This window comes from Pochonia chlamydosporia (genome assembly GCF_001653235.2).
Source record: "Pochonia chlamydosporia 170 chromosome Unknown PCv3seq00032, whole genome shotgun sequence".
Lineage (NCBI taxonomy): Eukaryota > Fungi > Ascomycota > Sordariomycetes > Hypocreales > Clavicipitaceae > Pochonia > Pochonia chlamydosporia.
Genome location: NW_019154067.1, coordinates 1,083 through 15,635, shown reverse-complemented (window position 1 = coordinate 15,635; position 14,553 = coordinate 1,083). Strand labels below are relative to the sequence as shown.

At 50.0% G+C, this 14,553-nt stretch overlaps 5 protein-coding genes across 5 annotated transcripts; 3 read left to right on the top strand and 2 right to left on the bottom strand.

The window, feature by feature from the left end:
- Positions 1-1,710: 1,710 nt before the first annotated feature.
- VFPPC_12468 (hypothetical protein) lies at positions 1,711-2,058 on the top strand (the record flags this gene model as incomplete). The annotated part of the gene is made up of 1 exon (XM_018290335.1): positions 1,711-2,058. One exon carries the CDS (start codon positions 1,711-1,713, stop codon positions 2,056-2,058), a length of 348 nt encoding a protein of 115 aa, XP_018135732.1.
- Positions 2,059-5,470: 3,412 nt separating this feature from the next.
- On the top strand, positions 5,471-5,689 carry VFPPC_17191 (hypothetical protein; the record flags this gene model as incomplete). Its single annotated transcript, XM_018294931.1, has 1 exon — positions 5,471-5,689. The coding sequence occupies one exon, from the start codon at positions 5,471-5,473 to the stop codon at positions 5,687-5,689; it is 219 nt and encodes a 72-aa protein (XP_018135730.1).
- Positions 5,690-9,960: 4,271 nt separating this feature from the next.
- Positions 9,961-10,425, bottom strand: VFPPC_18617 (hypothetical protein; the record flags this gene model as incomplete). Its single annotated transcript, XM_022430203.1, has 1 exon — positions 9,961-10,425. One exon carries the CDS (start codon positions 10,423-10,425, stop codon positions 9,961-9,963), a length of 465 nt encoding a protein of 154 aa, XP_022284793.1.
- A 198-nt stretch (positions 10,426-10,623) lies between these two features.
- On the bottom strand, positions 10,624-11,559 carry VFPPC_18616 (hypothetical protein; the record flags this gene model as incomplete). The annotated part of the gene is made up of 2 exons (XM_022430202.1): positions 10,624-11,077; positions 11,147-11,559. The coding sequence occupies 2 exons, from the start codon at positions 11,557-11,559 to the stop codon at positions 10,624-10,626; spliced, it is 867 nt and encodes a 288-aa protein (XP_022284792.1).
- A 1,060-nt stretch (positions 11,560-12,619) lies between these two features.
- Positions 12,620-14,173, top strand: VFPPC_18615 (sugar porter (SP) family MFS transporter; the record flags this gene model as incomplete). Its single annotated transcript, XM_022430201.1, has 2 exons — positions 12,620-13,111; positions 13,202-14,173. 2 exons carry the CDS (start codon positions 12,620-12,622, stop codon positions 14,171-14,173), a joined length of 1,464 nt encoding a protein of 487 aa, XP_022284791.1.
- Positions 14,174-14,553: the final 380 nt, after the last annotated feature.

Here is a 14,553-nt window from a genome sequence, read left to right as displayed (position 1 = left end):
TTGACTGCAGGGTTAAGGTATTCGAAGATATCCCGGAGTCTCTCATGTTCAACAACACTAAAGGGCTGATTCGTGTCGACTATCCACTCGATCAGGAGACGTTGAAAGTGATTTCGATTAAATCCGCGTATCATAGAGTTGGCAATCGCCTGTTCTCGAGGTCTTAAAGGGTCGAGCTTCCATATATCCACAATCGATCTTGGCCTCTTGCTCCCTGGCTTCTCCTCGGCTTTCTTTTGCAAGCCGGACTTTGTCTTGTTATCTGGTGCAGATATTCCGTGATCCTTGTATAAGTGATTCAGCGCATTCTGAAGGCCAATAGCAACGAAATTCTTAGGTCTGGGGTCGTTCTTCTGAATACACGGCTTGCAGACCCATCTGCGCTCGTCGTCATGTTGTATGTCGTATCCATATTCCCAAGCCCATGAGTAGTTGTCTTTGCTTCTTTCTGACCATACCCAACCCGGAAAATGTCCCCAAAGACGCGTATCGTACTTATCAGGAGTGGGCAATGTCGTCGGCGGCGGGGAGAACGGCGTCAATGAGCTCTCGGCAGAAGAAGCAGGCGTGGAAGGCACTGGGAGTTCGAAGTCAATTGGGACATCATCGATAGAAATTGGGGACGATTCTAGGAATTCCGAAGCGCTCATGGTCATAGTAAACATAAAGACATAATGTGAAAGTGTCACGGACTAACTCGTTGCCGTGCACCTGGGTTGATGGCAATGCTGATAACGCCACCAAATGAGGGTCTCACAACCAGCCCCTGAGCATTGACTGCCCAGTTAACCACCATAGTAGAGAGTCCACCCCTCGAGAACGTCTGCTCTCTCTTTTTTGTTAGCTGAATGAGCCGCGTGTCCCCTTACGGAACTTACTGGGGCCGACCGGCGACCCCTTACAGAAAAGAAGCGATGATACTTGTTGTAGATGGCCAGAAATAGGTGTTATGTGATGATCAAGCAGGTGCTAGCTAGCAGGAAGATATTTCAATAAACTAGGCATCAGCCATCGTTCCGCTACACGTCATTCAAAACATGGCAATACGGTTCCAAGATGGGTAAAAAGATGCCGAAGTCAATCAACCAAGGATCAACAGACGCACGACGCAGTAGCGGAGGCTCTACCTTAAGGCACTTTGGTTAGAATACAAATTACGGATGTAGAATAGGGGGAGGAAGCTGACTTGTCGTCTCGCCCGCAGCCGAACCTACCCTGAAGCTAAGTTCGAGATCAAATGTGCAGCCCTTTAACCATCAACAGTTACACTGAAATCAACTAAATCCACGTACACGAGAGGCCCAAATTTAGTTTAATTGATTAGTCAGGATTGTCCTGATTTAGTTGATTTAGTTGAGTGTAATACACTAAGTTGATCAACCAGTGTAAGTCGTGTAGTTGATTGGGTCTCTGATGTGCTGCAAGTCATGCCGCTGCGGCGCTGCCTCCTTCCTTCCACTGCCTGGCGATGGCTTCTCGCATAAATGCGCTTCAGTTCCACCGCTCCACCCCGGTAGGTTGTAGTTCCTGGACAACAGCATTCGTTGCTTCATAACCCTTCTGTCCACTTACAAAAGTCCCTACCTGGTGGTCATGCCACGGCATTGCGGATAACGACGAACCATCTGGCGTCGTCACCGCACCCGTTCAACGGCGGCGCGTCGTTCGTATTTGAGCACCTAAATCGGAAAATGCAATCCGTTTTGCAACATGGCAGAGTTCAGCTTACTTATTGCCCGGGCTGAAAAGCGCATGGCAGAGAACGTCAGAGAAAAAGATAGGATTATTTTTGGTATTGGTGAGCTCGATGGGGAAATGGCCAAAACTACTCGGGTTTTGGCGGAAATGGAGATTAAGAGAGCGGCTGCGCAGTTTGCCAGACCTAGGACGGCGGAATTAGATGCTGACTTGAAGTCCTTGAATTATTACGTTTCAACACTGACAGAGTCCTTGAAGGCGTTGCAACGTTTTAGGTTGGCTTATGTGTTGAAGGTGAAGGAGCTAGATGAGAGGCTGCAAGGAGACAGGTGTGTGGTTCAATTCTGTAGTGATCATTGAGGGATTGAGCACAGTGACAAAGTTGTCGGATAAAACTGCCTCTGTTGATAGAACAAGCAAACGTGGTGTAAATGCTGGCTGTCATGACGTCGGCTATGAGAACTGAGAATAGCCGGAAAAAGCAATTATTTGCTTGGGACGAACGGGAAGTTTTCTAGTATTAAAAGACGGTTGCAGACTCTGTCTGCAGCACGAACAACAACAAGAACGATGATTTTGTAAAGAAGCTTAGTTAACAATGGGTCTCATAACGTGACAAAAGTACTGGGACATAAATTTCAGCAGCATTGGAGGACTTTGGTTTCTAGACAAGGTTATCTCAACATAATCTACTGATATAACCTTACAGGACTACATGATGACTACTCTACTTACCGACACATGACCGCATTTCCATATTGTGTCCTCCTATCCCTTCGCGGCCTGCTCGATTCTTGACAATCACATGGTGATTTGCTGCTTCTAAACGCTTTAATTTAATTCTTTCTCCTGATAAACTGCTTCAAGCAGGCTCGGACTGCTTTGCATGTCCCTTACTGTGAGTTGTGCCAACGCGGCCCGTTTTCGGTCAGAAGTCACCTCAAGGCTCGCAAGTCATCAATGCTCAGCTTCTTGGTTGTGGTTACCCAATTTAAATCACCTTACCCTCGCTGCGTATCCGGTGCAGAAGGACTCACTGGCCGACAATCAAAGCGCCAAGGAAGTAACCGCCTCCCGTCTGATAAGTATGCCTCTGTTTATAGTACACGCAAACTTGGTATAACTGTTAGCTGTCATAACGTCGGCTATTAGGGATGAAGATAGCCGGAAAAAGCAATTATACTTATGCTTCGGACGAAAGGAAGTTTTATTTAAAAAACGGCTGTAGAGAATGGTGTCTAAGTAGAATTGACACACAATAGTGATTGTACTATAGTGTCTACCTGTGTGCGATAACATAAAGTGACGTAAGCTAATGATGAGTCTCATAACGGGACAAATTATTATGTGGCCAGAGTCAGAGACCTTGATTGATTCTTGTAACTGTAAGGGAATGGCCCCACTTTAGAACTCAGATAGCTCGAGTCAGAGCTTCCGAAGGCAGCTCTGACTCTCCTTGTGAACAATCGCTTTATCCAAGTCGCACTTGCTCGTGCCCTTGTACCGTCACAGTAACCCTGACATCCAAACTGTAACCACTTGTATGGTTCGTGCACGAAGACCCACAACGACAAACCAGTACTGAATCCGGTCTTCATGTGAATTTCCAGACCATGACTTTGGAACATCGAAGGCCAAGGTGGCAGGTGGAAACCGAAAGCCACCAGCAGTAAAACCAGTAGAGCTGGCGGGTATCGACCAATTAGACAACTGAAGCCAATCTAGTTCTAGTTTAGCAATATTTCCAGTTGAGTGCTTAGGTAGTTTTCTGGGACCTGAACTATTTATGCTCAGACTTAATCCATTTGAGGACTAGGTACAATATTGCCAACAGGGAATCCATTCACAATAAACTGTTGCCCAGGCCAATGAGTATGGGGTTGGAAGCCCTGCACTGGCGCCACACAAGCCTGGATGCAATCGGTCCCCATTCCTTTCCGTAGACGGATTCAAAAGTTGCACCTTCCAAAGCGAGCGTAGCTTTTTCTGGCTTGTCTCAGACCCACATAGTGCTTTTCAGGTGCCCAAGCTCAGTGCCACATGACCGTCGGATAAATTCGAAGGGTATAGGCTGCAGGATGGGGTTGCGCCAGTGGCGTTCGTCATGGGTTGGCCGGGTCGATAGCCGGACCATAGAGCACTACACCCACGGGCGTCATGATCTGTCCCTGCGTTAGCCTGTGTCTGTTCATGCTAATTCTACCATGAGTCAGGTCCAGTGCAGCCAAATCAAATCCACCGAAATCCAGTCCAATGACCCTCCTATACAAACAGATCACCGGCTCCCTCCCATACTTGGGCATTGTAGAGTAGAGGAGAATTACCCCCTGTTCTACCCTACCAAGATAAGAGATAAGAGTAACGGCCAGTGTGGAGGGTGCACTTGAGTTCCGTTTTTACTTAGTCAAATCCGGCGAGCATCGAAAACGTGGTGTTTTGGAGCGCCCACACCCAACCACGGCCCTTTTGGCAATAAAAATTACATGAATCGATAGACAATAGCGTCTTCAACCAATTTATTTACATCAACTCATTTCAAATGAAGAAATCAAAAAATTATTTGGGTTCAAAGCTATCATTTTCGCTCCCAAGATGTTCAAATTGAGAAGCAGGTCCGTGCACGAAATCTGCTTACCAAATCCGAGCAGTCATCCCGGCGGCCAATACAGAGGCGCCCCCGTACATGGGCGCCGGCAGCGTCTAGGCTCGCGGGGCCCGGCTAAGGCTACTGACAGACACCTCGCGGCCGAAATATTCCTCGAGATAGATGGCAATCTCTTCTCTTTCCATGCAAGGGTCTTCTAGCAGTCGGTCACATATTGCGTCCACCATATATTGTGGAATAACTTTGGGTCGACCGACTTTTCGTTTTCGTATCGTACGGGTTGTGGCAGTCCGCTCAAATCTCGCTCGTAACCTGCGAATAGTCCTATCAGAAACTGCGAAGTCATCCGCTATTACCTTATTTGGGATTCCTCTGAAAAATCAAGCCATAATGGCGTCATGTTCACGGGGGGTTAGTCTTCTAGCCATCGTAAGGTGGTGGTTTACTCCAGTACAGCAAACATTCATGGATGTCTCATATGATGCTACACTGCAGGCAAGAATGGGTGGGTTGTGGCAACAGACTTTCGTGCCTAGTTTGGGGAACTTGGCCGTACCTGACAGTAGTGTCAGACAGACAGAAGGACCGTAAACAGCAGATGTGGAAGGGAGCATGCCAGTCACAGTAAAAACACGGTACCAGCCACATACGCCACAGAGGGGGTCCGTGCATATACTTAACAAAGACAGTGAGAGCGGACAATAATTTCGGCCTCGACAGTAAGTTTGCTCCCAAGAGTGGCAAGCATGGAAATGCCTAATTCAGTCCTACCCCGCCAGAGTGATATGGGAGCAGCGGCTACGGGTCTTCTTTGCTGAGCTGGAGCGGCGAGACGCCGACGTCCGAGTAGGAAGAAGGACCCCAGTAGGTTTGGGATGAAACGCTGCGCTCTGCACCGCTTTATTTAAGCCTCATACGCCCATCAGCCAAATTACGCTGCCATCCATTAAATCATACTCCCATCTGCCAAATCACGCTGTCATCCATTAAACCACGCTCTCATCTGCCAAATTACGCTGCCATCCATTAAACCACGCTCTCATCTGCCAAATTACGCTGCCATCCATTAAATCACGCTCCCGTCTGCTATGCGCTCTGCACCGCTTTATTTAAGCCTCTAGCGGTGGCAGCATCTAGGATGGGAGCATCTAGGATGCAGCCGCTGGGATGGGACCTTCTGGAGCGGCAGTGCGTCCAAACCATTTTCACCCAATTGTGGTGATAGGAGGAAGCGCGTTGGGGGAGTGGACCTTCAGGATTTGGTTGTCAGGATTGAGACTCCAGCATGGGGGAGTCTTACATCGTTGTGACTTGGATCGCTTCCAAGTGGGGCAGAAGCTGGTTGAAGGGGAAGTGCTTGCTATTGTTCAGAATCCCAAAATTTAGCATCAGTGGAGGGTTACAGGGTAAGCCGTTCAGATCCCAACGCAAGCTGCACTGGACCTCTGAACCACCGTGTGTTAATTATTTTGACCATCTTCAGACAAGGGCCATCAAGTAAATTTCAACTGGTATATTGGTAGCTCAGAATAGGCTGCAATTTAGACCATACCCAAGCGTCTGTTGACCTCGTGCTCGAACCCGGACATTTGTGCCATGTAGCTGGAATTTCCCGAGGCAATGACTTCGTCTGCAAATTTAGACATTTCGGTACAGACATCGATCAATGGCTTAGGGATGCCACTTAGAACTGCAGCACCAAGGCACTTAATTATTTGTCATCGATTGCGCCCTTGTTTTTTCCTGGGAGTGTTAGTGTCATTAGTCACAATTTTGAAGAAGTTTCGTACGCACACGATCGCCTCTGCTCCGTCAGAGTATATAAGTAGCAAGAAAACTGACTCTCTATTACTCCATTTCCAACGCACTCCAACTCTCTTCTGTTCTTTAAGTCGGCTTTTAATTCGGCTCGCAGGGAAGTCATCTTGCAAAGCGCCAATACATAACCTGATCGCAACAGTAGTATTACGGCGACCAGACTCTCCGACGAACCCGCCAATTGCTCTGTGCTCCCTTACTCGTTCTTCCAGACATTCAGAAAAATCCACGAGTCTCACGTAACCAAATCTGGCCGGCAAATTTGCGCCCCCCTTATTCGAAATGATGGTGTTCAGAATACTGAGCACAGATTTGATCTTGATTGCTGACGGAAGCACACCTTTTTCCAAATGGGTATTTTGTAGCAGTGATATCCAACTCAGAAGTGCTGTACGACAAGTGGCAATGAAAAAGCCTGCAGCGTCTGGCCTGATGAGAGTGTGAGTACGAGATAACGCGCATTCTAATGTCCACTTGATTCTTGTACGTTTCCTTTTCGCTTGCTTGTGGGAGCGACCTCTCGCGACCTTTGTGCATTCTCGAGGCTCCTCAATCAATTTCCGAGAAGTTTGCTCAGAATTGCTGTGATTCTTTTCGCCTATGTTGGCTAAGCTGTCCGGCGATGTGAAATTTATCGCCTGATGGCTGGCGGGCGGCCATGTAGTTGTGAGCTGCATTATGAATTTTGAGGAGCATGAACCGGCAGGATTGCCTGGAGCGAGGGGCTGGATTTGACATGGCACCAGCCGCAGATTCTATGACTTAAAATTAGCGCCTCTACACGTCCCGTCCCACCACCTGAGGGGTGCACCTAAGTTGCTAAAATTTCATCCTACAACTTTTCCGTGACAGAATAGAATGTAGTGTCAATGGTTGTTAGCGTGCGTGCTTGTATGAGATCCTCTGTTTGCAATTCGCTGCAGAGTTTCGTAGCTTACGCGTAGATGACGATCTAGCTGTGCGTCTCAGAGAGCCTGATTTCGTGTTGGCTTTGAGTAACTGCGGCCTAGCGAGTGTTTGCCAGTAACTCACCTTTTACCAGTAGGTGTGGGAAAGAGTACATTACAGTGGCCGGAGAGGTTACTGGCACCCAACAGATGTGCAAGACCAGGGTGCAGCTAGGGGCGAGTGTGGTTCCAGTAACAGTCGCTAAGATAGCTAGAGTTACTGGCGCCAACTGATCAGGCACGGCCCTGTTGTTGGTAACAAAAAGCAATCAGCGACCTCATTGCCAGTAACATAAGCGGCCGGGTGACCCTGGCCCCAGTAACAAATGCGGCCAAGTTCCTGGTGGCCAGGCGTGCTGGTAATTACTGCGCTGCTGGTAACCCCCCGAAAAGGGGCTGCTGGTAACTGGGGTGTGCCAGTAACTGTTCAGCATTTGTTACTAGCGGCCCATTGCTACCAGTAATCGCTGTACTTGTGTTACTAGTACTTACGGGCCGTCATACCCTCAGTTACTGGTAGCACTGCAATTGCCTTAGGTCACCTACTGGTATCCCTGCAGCCGCACATGGCAATTCTTAGAATCGCATGCTATTGTTACTGGCACTCGCCAAGCTTTAGCTACTGGTAGCCCCTGTAGTTGCAGGGAATTGTTGTAGGTATTGGTAGCACTGTAGTCCCAATCAGTCACTGGCCCTTAAAGAAGTATATTCATTGTTACTGGTACTACCAAAATCCTTTGCAGTTCGCCACCCACAGTCTGGGCCATGAGTTAGTGGTAGTTTGGCAGACTCTGCATCACCTTCCGGGACAGGGCAGGTGAATTTTTCCCTGCATATTATTTTCTACTCACCCACGCAGCAGCTGGAGAGAGCTTAATTGAGCGGATACTCAGGCGCCCGGGATCACTGGAAGTAACTGAATCGCCGCCACTGTGACAAAACATTACCTATTTAATGAAAGGACCATCGAGGAGCCTCGAAGCAAGGCCGTTCAGACCATACAAAGTGAAGTGCATGTATTCCTCCCTGGACAATGGCCCGCAAATGACAGTGATGGAGTTTTCGTCTCCCTCAAGAAAAGAGTGTTAGGTTCCTCAACAGTCCCGCCACGAAAGCACTGGGGCGTGTATCTCGAAGCTACTTAATCCCGACTTACCTAAGTTCTTGTCTGTCTAGTCGATATAACAAGCGTTTCCACCTCCCATTTATCATTTCAGGAATCGGATGGTGAACTTGATGCAACCGGGCTCGTCGGCGTTGTGATCGAATCCATGTCTACATGGCTGATAGAATTGGAAACAACGTTCTGTTAGCGCGCTTTTGCTGTCCGGTCGCACAGTCGCCTTCAGAAGCAAAAGGCAGAGACGACGTCAAAGATGTTCCGCCCTCCCAGACGACACTCCTAGTTTACGAAAGCTCTCTTCAGTCATGGGCGTAGACCGGTATTCACATCGCTGCAAAGGAAAAGACGTTGTTTCTTCCCTATACACCACGTTCTCGTTGTGGAATGCTGATAAGAAACTCTTGGCAGGAATGGGATGTTCTCTTGAAACCGACGTCACCCAAACAATCACACACCTTTGACTCGATCGGGCCAACCGGCAGACCTCTTGGCGCCACGGTGCCACGAGGTGTCTGAGAGCGGGACGTTCCAATGCTTTGTTTCTTCGACAACCAGCCCAAAAGACATGATGGTTCCCGTTCGCTGACGACTTGACGGGAGGGAGCAAACTAATACAACTGTCTCATTTTGTCGTTCCTGCTCATTCAATGGGGAAATGCCGTCTGTCTGGCCGAGTTGCACCCCAGCTTGAGGAGGAAACACGGGGGCTGTTGGAGCCAGTTGCATATGTCGACTAAGAATTTCTGTTTGAAGACAGATTCTGCCGGTTTTAAAATTGATTGCTTCGTTTCTCGGCCACACTCGTCAGGTGGCGTCGGCGTGGGTATGCAATTCTTGTATGTGTATCTCGGGACGCACAAGCAAACCTATCACAGCGATCAATCCTCCGAAAGCACTTGAACGACGCTGACTTCGTTAGTGGCTCGAGGGCATTGCGATGCACGTAGTCGTTTCTACAGCCGGTTCAAGTACGGTGGGAGCCACTGAAGCCGGCGGTAGTGCATCGCACTCGGCATCGCATACGCATCAGCCAACACATCACGTCGCGTCGGAGCAACCTGCGACTGTTTGGACGCCGCACGGCCCCGACGAGGCTTGGACCGAAGGCCGAGTGACGACCGAGAATGAAGCTGGGGTGCGATTTCCGCTAATTCGAGTGTCTGGCCGTTTCCGACCTCATGGCACGAGCACTTCATGCACGGAGCGGCTTGCGAAATATGCAGTCCTCGACGAGGCCCCATGATGAACGGACCGTCTGATTAATATTGGCATCTTATCTGCTGTAACGCCGCGACCAACGACCATTACGGTTCAGCCTCAGAGGCCAGACTAGTGACGCGCTCTGTATTACTGGATGGTCAATATGTACGTTGCTCTCCCCAAGGTCCTTATCGGTATTGACCCCGTTGGAATAAGCACTCTCGATCGCGCCAAAAAAGTTCGTGCGTATCCATGTATTCCCGGTGGTAGCGGCTCATTGTGGTGGCAGCTGTCTGCGTGTAGTATCGTACTAACATGATGAGCCTGTCCTGGCGAAAAGGCCAACCCACGGCAAGGCGTACCAGCCAGGGGATTGTGTAACGTCTAACCGCAGTCAAACGCAACCACACCAGTTGTTTATGGTGAAGTGTGATTGATTTATGCTAGATAACGTTTCGGGGATTCAAGGACATTCCACCAATAGTCATGGAAGTCGTAGCCAACGCAGGGCTGTACCCAAATGCTGGCGGTGGCGATTCCGTCCAATGGAAGTACGCCAGAGGTTACGTTCACTGATGGCTTTTCGGTTTTCGGTGCAGTAAAGCCGTCCTGGCGATAAATACGGGTTGACTTGTTCCATCGAAGATTTGATGGCTTGCTGGACAATGAACCGATGGCGAGATTTGGCAGCCAAGTGTGCGGCTCTGGTAAGCCACCTTGACGAGAATGATTTCAAATTCCCCACTAACCATAGCTGTTTCAGTCCGAGTTTTGCATTGCAATGGTTGTGCAGGTTCTCCTTTCAGATGCCAGCGTGGCGCTTCATTCGGCTCGCATAGCCGCGAGACCCGTAAGTGAAGCATGATGGTGTTTCGACGACGGTGATTCTTCTTTTCAAACTCGGCCAAATCCACATCATGATGGTTTGCCATGAGGTATCCCTGTAAACGCCACAACAAACCCCGTGGGCAGCCGAGGTGATGATTGAGAAAGCCACATGAAGAGCTGATGCTTTGCCAAGACTTTGGCAACATGGGGTTATTCTTGGATCGTGGGTGCCCATACCACATCCATCCATCTTCGACAAATACTCACTTGAAACGAGTACCCTCAGGACAATAATTTTGTTAGGGGTGTTTGCGTTGACGAAAGCTTGGCTTCCATGTAGCCCAACTGCTGGATAAACCAACTCTATTGCGGTATGGTATGAGGGGACCATTGGACTGGACTTTTCAACCGAACAACGGCGGCAGAATCTGCTCTCGAATTTCTCCGTCCAAGTGGACGAAAACTGCTTGCATCTCAGCGTCCAGCAACAGCCACCCGTCGATCTGCAGCACGAAGAGAGTGATGGCCTGCAGCCACAATGCCGGAGCTACCCTTGGAAACACGATTGCAGCACCAGCACCCTTGATCCCGCAAGAACCCTGGGCTAGGTTGGCTTCTGGCCAGTCTCTCGCCAAGTCGCTGCTTGCTCGGCCAAATACAGTGCTGGAAGATGGGCCTGGGGCAGGAAATAGCGTGTCAAGTACGACCGAGAGTAGTCCCATTAGGAGTTTGCAAGCCAAGCTATTGGCTCTGCGCATCTGGCGTTCTGCAGATGTTCGATTTAGGAACACCTCATGAGATTTGTGGTTTGCCTGTTGGTAAGGGACAACATTCGATCCCGTTGACGATGAGTCTCCACTGTGTCAGGAATCAGGACAGTATTTGTGAAGCTGGGGTCTCGTGACCATAGCGCCATGATTCATTCGCATGATTGATGCTGTAGTAATACCACCGCAAGAGGATTGATGGTCAAGACAATCTGACGTCCTGAGGCGGTTGGCGCTGTCAGAAGGAAGCCATCGAAAGATGCTACCCAACGCCATCGTCCGTTCATGACGACCGTTCTGTCGATGCCCTAATAACGAGAAACCCGTCTGTGCTGAATCTGACTTCCAGCAGTGGCGGACATGAACCTTCCGCTTAGGCAAATTGCACTTACTGTAACCCCCTATGAAGCTTTGCCAGTGCAACTTGGCCAGAGCAGAAAAACACCGTGCTCTTGGCTGAATCACATATGACAGTGACGACGGATTAGGCCTGTCTGCTTGTTTCCTTACCGTAATCACATCTGGTAAACAACAGGCTCGAGCAGGCCTGGACAAACGGAGAGTAAGTCTCATCCGTATGCGGTGTCCAATAGCTGATTCACGTCTTCGGCCCCGTGTTGGTCTAGTCACGGCTCAATTGTCTTTTTGAGTTTTACCCGAGATGCTGTCCCTTTTGCTTCACAAATTTCTGACCCATCGACTTGATTGGAGCCCGTCTCCAAAAATTTCTTGCCCATGGGGGGGATTTAGGGGGATCTTGGGGATGGATTGGAGGCAATAGGTCACCACACCTCGTCGGTTCACCAGCAGACGTGTTCCAAGTGATGGGAGAGGATCCAATGGGCAGACCAGAAGCACCCAGGCCATCTCAAACGCTTAATTAGCTTTTTCCAGTGCCCCCTACCAGAAAACGCCAACGGCCGGCCCTTCTCGGCGCTTATCTGCCAGCCGATGTGGGCCACAGCGTCCATCTGCCACCATCATCGGCCTTACCTCGTAGCCCAGGCCCGTCTACGCCCCGCATATCTCCATGCGGGTTCCCCGGACACGCGCCTCATGCTTCATGTCTCGACCCCGGAGCTCAGAAGTCAATCACCAAAGCTTGAGTCGGACTGGGGGGCAAACTCAGCCTGGTCGCTTTTCAGATTTTTTTCCTGGACGAATGACCGTGTACTTTTTTGGTTGCTGGTTCACAGAACAGGAACAGATCCAGTGCAAGCTCCGCTTCCCTGTCGAGTGTCGTGTGTGAATGAACGCCACCCCTGCAGGCTTTGCTGCCCATCGCATTTTCAAATTTTGCCCCAAAGCGTGTCCGCGGAAGCATTCACGCGCAGATGCCACTGTCGATGATGGACGGGATGCAACATTGACACCCTTGCCAATTCTTGATCGATTGCTCCGCTGGCTCGTGGGATAAAAAGACGTCCTCACCCCCTCATTGTCTAAGTCGTCCTTTTCTTGTCTTGCTCTTCGTGCCGTCCATCCCATTGTTTAACGGGCGTTCCCCTTTGTTGCCCCACACCAGAACGACACCTTGTCTTGCCTTAGGATCTTCAATATCCCAAGACATTGCAACTGCTTACATTCCAGCAAACGAACACCAGCTACCGCAGAGCTGTCGACAAGACCAACAATGTCTGCCAGTCTCGAGAAGTCGGGAGAGGACCGAAAGGCTTCGGTTACTCTCCACACTGCCCCTGATGTCGAGCACATCGAGGCTCCCGTCACTTGGAAGGCCTATCTTCTTTGCGCCTTTGCCTCCTTCGGTGGTATCTTCTTCGGTTATGATTCCGGTTACATCAACGGTGTCTTGGGCTCCAACATTTTCATCCAGGCTGTTGAAGGCCCCACTGCGACCAAGATTTCCGAATCTCACACTTCTCTGATCGTCTCTATCCTGTCCTGCGGAACCTTCTTTGGTGCTTTGATTGCTGGTGATGTTGCCGACTGGATCGGCCGTAAGTGGACCGTCATCGCTGGATGTGTCATCTACGCTCTTGGTGTTGTCATCCAGATGATTACCAGCCCCGATCATGCTCTTGGCCCCATCGTCGCCGGTCGTGTTATTGCCGGTCTTGGTGTCGGTTTCGAGTCTGCCATTGTTATTCTGTACATGTCTGAAATTGTGAGTATAGTCCTGTGTTTCGGTGGCCCGCCTTGTCGCTAGCTTCCGAAGATTCGTCATGGGCAGTTGCTAATCCGAGTCCAATTATAGTGCCCTCGCAAGGTTCGTGGTGCTCTCGTTGCCGGCTACCAGTTCTGCATCACCATCGGTATCATGTTGGCCTCCATCGTGGTTTACGCCACCAAGGATTACGACAACACCGGTGCTTACCGTGTGCCCATTGCCATTCAGTTCCCCTGGGCCCTGATCTTGGGTATCGGTTTGCTCTTCTTGCCTGACTCTCCTCGTTACTTCGTCAAGAAGGGTCAGATCCAGAAGGCTATCAACTCTCTGTCTCGCGTTCGTGGCCAGCCTGAGAACTCCGAATACGTCCAGACCGAACTTGCTGAGATTATCGCCAACGAGGAGTACGAGCGTGCTCTCATTCCTTCTACCACCTGGTTCGGATCTTGGGCCAATTGCTTCAAGGGTAGCCTCTGGAGTGCCAAATCCAACTTGCGCCGAACCATTCTGGGTACCTCTTTGCAGATGATGCAGCAGTGGACTGGTGTCAACTTCATCTTCTACTACTCCACTCCCTTCCTTCAGTCTACTGGTGCCATTAGCAACACTTTCTTGATCTCGCTCATCTTCACTCTCGTCAACGTCTGCTCAACCCCTCTGTCCTTCTGGACTGTTGAGAGATTCGGTCGTCGTACTATTCTCATTATCGGCGCTGCTGGTATGCTTATCTGCCAGTTCCTCGTTGCCATCATCGGTGTCACTGTCGGTTTCAACCACACCCACCCTGATCCCAGCAACCCCAAGAACAACATTGCCGACAACATTGCTGCCGTCAACGCCCAGATTGCCTTCATCGCCATCTTCATCTTCTGGTTCGCTTCCACCTGGGGTCCTGGTGCCTGGATTGTTATTGGCGAGATTTTCCCTCTCCCCATTCGATCCCGTGGTGTCGGTCTCTCCACTGCCTCCAACTGGCTCTGGAACACCATCATTGCCGTCTCCGATTTGCCTCACCAACTTACTATAATCACAAGGTTTAATAGCGTAGAAAGGGACTAACAGAATAACTAACTCTGTGCTAGTTCTTAGGCCCACACCTCCAATGTAACTATTAACGCGACGTCCTATGAAGAAACCGCGGGGCAAAATAACCTGAATCTCTACAGCTCTTTCTATACATGCTCCGGCCGTGTCTTGCCACTTGCCGCCGTTTTCTTATGCCCCCTACCTTCCTCATTCCCGAGACGCAATGCGCCTGTCCCTCCGACAGCCCCTCGACAAGATGCATGGAGATACCACTCTCACCGCATAACTTCCGCCAATGTGCCCGCTAGGCGCAATACAGCAACCCACTGACAAACACTTCACGCGTTAGCACCTTCCCGCCCAAAAAACCGCCTGAGCATGAAGTGAACTGTTAACATAACATGCAGTCATAT